Below are 5,304 nucleotides of genomic sequence, written 5' to 3' on the forward strand. Positions count from 1 at the left end.
ATCAGGAGATAGTTTATAAGAGTTGTTCCGCAAATGTTTCCCTTTGTAATAATACATCTCGTATTATTTAGAAAATTGTTGATTACGATTGAGACTTGGTTGCAGTTTTATTAAAAAACGATATAATATACTCTTTTACAACGTCAAGGCGAAACATTTCTTTTCGTGATCATGTAATATTTCAGTGCGCCCGCAAAATTTATAAATCTTCAGTGATGTGACTGGCATCTGTATTTTTTATCATTACAATTTACTTGAAATGTATTTATCTTAATGTTTGTTCCGCACAAGCAAATGAAAAAACGTTAATGTATCTTTATTTCTCTTAAATATTTAAAGTCAAATAAGCATTCTTTTCGATGACAAATAAATTTGCTTAGTTTATTATAAGCTATTAAATACTATTGTATTTGTTTAATTAAACGAGTGACATTTTAGTTGCATGTAGTAATTGCATTTTCTCCAATAATAATTATGCCAATATAAACTATAAACGTCCAAATTCCTCCTCTTTATTATTATATGACATTAATATAATGTACTAAATTGAAACATTATTAAACGTGTGTTATTAAATTTCATTTGTGTAAACAAGTCATGAACGAGAAAGTTTATTCATATATGTATGTATTTTTTATAATTAAAGGATTATTTTGAATATGTGAGAAGAAAAATAAGATATTTTTGTAAAAAAGATTCCATCATTAATTTATTATTATATTTTAATGATAAATTTAAACTATAAATAAGCATATTTTTTGTTTTAATTTAATTTATTTTAGCAACCCACATTTGTGCATATCGCATAGAGCACAAAGCAATTCATGAAAAATTATGAAATAATAAAGAAATTATATATTTTATTAAAGAAAAATTATTTATTTTATTTTATTAAAATCTATATTAAAGTATCAACACAATAAACTCATCAATCTTTCATTTGTAAAGATTCAATTGTAAAGAGATTAAACCTTTGTAAAATTGTATATATCTTTCTAAAAAACTTATTTATAATTGAATTAGGTTTTTGCACAAAAAATAAATGCCAAATTTTTGCAATCCGTACGGAAATATGCATAGAATGCATGAAATAAAAACAGCAATGGATTAAATTATTTAAGATCAACAAATAATTTATTTTTGCATATTTTTATTATCTTCACAGTGCAAACAAATACATTTATTTATACAATAAAATAATCTATATGTGACTCGTTAAAACTTGTGATCAAAATTTTTGTAAATTGCTGTTTCTTAAGTGTACTAACAAAATAATGTTACATTATAAATTGATTACTAATGAATTTTATACAGATTAATGAATTTACAAATTAATAAATTTTATGCTCATATTACTGTGCACGTTTCGTCTCTTTGTTTTAATGTAGGAACATATAAGGCAATCTAGAGAAAATCGTTTAGACGAACTGGGTCGGAAATCGACTCCGTGTCCAATTTCGGTTTCCACAACGGATCTGCATGATCATGGCAGCGAGTCACCTAGTTTAGAAGTCTTGCCCAGCAAAGAATTGATGCCCCTTACCACCATGATACCTCAGGAATATACCAAAGATCTCGTCCTCGAGATGACTTACAATGCTAGCGATATCATCGATATTCACCAGAGTAATAACGTGAGCAACGCCACGCAGGAACGTCTACAGGAGTCCAGCGAAGAGCCAGAGATGCGCGATAACTGCTGTCAAACCCGAGAAAGTCTTTTTGAATCACGAATGCCAGACGCGATGGTACCGTATGGCTTCACGACCTTCGGTGTGCGTGCTCCCAGTTCTCAGAACGGGACCAATCATCATCACTTTCATCTTCATCGTCAACAGTCACAACAAAGTCCGCAACAGTCTCATCAGAGCGTCCAGTCCTCGCAGACGAGCTCGCAATCGCCGCAACAGAGTTCGCAGCAACAAAGTATCTCTCAATGTTCCGGCTGTAGTCCAGCGTCCCGCGGACGAGATGGCAGTATGGGCATTTGTCCAAAGCATAATCCTATACCAGCGCCACCTGGCTGGTCTACACACGAGTCCAGTTATCCACTTTCCGTGCCGCAAGCTGCCCAGTATCCGGAACAATTGGACTACCCATCCTACCAGAAATTTCAAAGTCCCAAGCCTAGCAGAGAGCTCAGCAGTGTCTATCGGCAATCGCCCAAGTTTATACGACAGGCTACCCTAGGTTCCGGCGAGAAATACGGTAGTTCCATATATGGATCCGGCCATGGCTCCAGCAATACGACATCTAGCACATCACAGCACTCCTCCGGTAATACACCTACTAAACGTCAGCCTCAGCCAATAATGGATCCCAGGTATCGAGCGGAAGCAATTATTGAGGTAGATCAAAGACGACCATTCAGTATAGAAAGTACGAAAAGCGCTCCAGATGTGATCGCGACGCACTGACGCCGGGGTCCTGGGGATTGGGAACCCTACAAGAGACGCCATCCCCGTCAAAATTATCCGGCAGCAACTTACAGCGGAAACAAGGTGACCGTCGCTACGCAGAGTTCTCTCGATGACGATACTTCGATAAGTTCCACCTTAGAGGCAAACTCCTCCTCCTGATCTATGCATCGCGACGCGTTCGATCGCGAGAAATCGAATGAGAAATTACTTACGGTCAGTGACAGCTTCTGTGATCGCGAATCGTCGAAAATCGGTCAGCAATCCGAAATTGACGACATATCGACTCATATCCATTCTGGAGAGAGACTTGTCGAGGAACTCGCTGATAAATCAACTAAAGAGAAATTAGAGAAATCGGTCAGTGACTGCAACGGGTCTGGTTCCAATTCAATCAAAGTTAATGCGGAGCTTCAATTCGACGATTCGGTTTCCACGCCGCGCTCGATAAATCGCACCGGTCGAACAACGGCGGACGATTCGCTGATTTCGAGATCGTGGCGAGAAAAGGCAGCCTTAAAGCTACATGACTTGCCCATTCTACTACCACCGGAGGGCTTTAGGGTACCTGTGTTCAGGTGCAGGACTCCATCTCTCTCTTGGCAACACTGTGGGTGTCTCTCGCATACGCATCTACCGCAGCGGCGATCAACGATTGCCTGGAGTGCCTTCGAGCGATGCAACGTGGATCCCATGTATCGCACCTGGCCTAATCGAGCTACAAGAAGATTTGGTCGACCTTTAAGGAGAACAGTCGGTACTCAGAGTTCTTTCGACGGCGCTAGATCATCCCTTGGCTTTCTCCGATGCGTTGTTAGATCAATCGACATGACAGAGAATTCGTTGGACCAAGAGATTGGAGCTTCTATACCTTTCTAGTGTTTGTTTTACAGTTTGAATCACGCCACGGTCGATTTTCGCGTCACTGCTTTTGTGCTTTTCTACACAATGATACACACACACACACACGCACGCACACACACACGCACGCACACACACACACACCACACACACACACACACGCACACGCACACGCACACGCACACGCACACGCACACGCTTTAACTTCACGAGTCATCACGTTCTTTTCTCAAAGAAAAACAAGAATTTCCTCGAGCGCGGGTTTGATGTTAACCGTGTCGTCGTTAAAAACGATAGAAGAGTGTACATCAATCATGTATATAGCCGTGTCTGCGGTACGTTACCGTTAGTGCGATCTAATAGACAGTGACAACTGCATTTGCTTACAGTTGGAGCTAACAGAGATAAAAGTAAAAAAAAATAAAAGTTACGTCAGTTGAACGGACCAGGTAAGTGCGACAGTTTGTCGCGTGAATAAATTCCTGACGGAAGCAATTGAAACCGAGCAATCGAGAGTCATGCATTTTTTTCCATAAATAATTGCTGCCTTTCACTTCATCTGTGCGATAAACGAATAGTAAGACAGAATTAAAGAACATCCTGGACCGCAGCTTAGACTTCGGACTAGTATTTAAGTGTGATTAAATCGAGTTGTCTGAAGAATTCGCAATATACATAAAGAAAAAGGGAAAAAAAAAGAGAAATGCACGCCGTCGATTCCAGGAGATGAAAGGATTCTTTAATTCTTTTGCTTTTAAACTTCATAACGTACATTTAATAATATTTATATTTACATATTTATATTAATAGATTATTTTAATATTTTCTCATAATTTCTCTTGCAATTTAATGACTTTGAATTAATATTACATCTAAAAATTGCAATACGGAATATAGTTGTACCAGCAGAATTAATGGAAGGAAAAACAACTTAGCAAAGCTTTTTATATATATTAAGTTGAACCGAAGTCTCTTTAAATTTTCCAGATCATTAATTACTTTCATTTGTTTTATTACAATGTAAAATTTTCTAGAATGATATTATCATGGTAAAATCTGTCTTCAAATAATTTTTTTAAACTTATAATGAAGGCAGCAAAGATAAGAAAATGTTCTATCGATACTGATTATTGATTTCTACGAAATCTCGCGGGCTTAATGGAACGTAACATATCAGGAACGAAACTACATTCGTTCTTACACGTAAGACCGCCCGGGAACAGAAGAAGGAATCGAGGGCTATTAATCACTCGTTAATCGAAGAGAAAAACAAACCATAGCTTGCGTCTTTCTCGCTTAGTCGCAAAGAAAGCCACGAATAAAGAGGTTCGTGTAGTTTCTCTTGTGCGTCAGAAACTACTAATTATTTCGATCAACTAAGTACCTTACCCTGTAAATTATCGGTGCGGGCTTGAGAAAAAAATTTAAGTGAACGCTTGATAAAAGGCCACTGGATTTATAGAACATCGTGTTTCTTCGATGTCCCAATGTATTCTCGTCACGTAGTCTGACTGTGGATATGCTTCGCGAAACGATACTTCTTCTTTAGTAACGTTGCATGTAGCGTGCCGAAAGACCGCTTTCCGATAATTCTTCCTTCGAATCCATCGGATCAATCCACAGGATTAATGTGAAAACGCGATGTTCTAACGATCTGAGGCATGTGTTCACGTTCCTCATTTAAATCCTAAATGTGCTGACTGAAATGCGACGATAGATAGAATTGTAAATTCGAGTTTTACTCCTTTCGATATCATTTAATACAATATTCCGCGAAATGCGACTGGCATCGATTGGCGTCGAGAGAAGATCGCGATGACGTGTAGACGTATACATGGCGATAATATTAGGCAAACTATTTTTACATGTGGTGATTTCTACGGAAACGTACGAGTCTGCGCGCGCTCGGGTCACAGACAATTCAAGAAATGCATTTATAGTTCGTAATACACACATATATACATATTTAACATATTTATATATTTTACTGATTTACTGCATGCATACGCACACGCACATCCGATCA

General features: G+C 38.1%; 1 protein-coding gene across 1 annotated transcript in view; it reads left to right on the forward strand.

Moving 5' to 3' along the window:
* Positions 1-2,592, forward strand: part of LOC108690891 — a 129,797-nt gene extending 127,205 nt beyond the window's left edge. The window contains exon 9 of the mRNA XM_018198420.1: positions 1,389-2,592. Coding sequence (XP_018053909.1) covers positions 1,389-2,417 — 1,029 coding nt within the window. The 3' untranslated portion in view covers positions 2,418-2,592. The remainder of the gene's footprint in view (positions 1-1,388) is intronic.
* Positions 2,593-5,304: the final 2,712 nt, after the last annotated feature.

The sequence above is a fragment of the Atta colombica genome, unplaced genomic scaffold (genome assembly GCF_001594045.1).
Source record: "Atta colombica isolate Treedump-2 unplaced genomic scaffold, Acol1.0 scaffold38, whole genome shotgun sequence".
NCBI classification, from domain to species: Eukaryota; Metazoa; Arthropoda; class Insecta; order Hymenoptera; family Formicidae; genus Atta; species Atta colombica.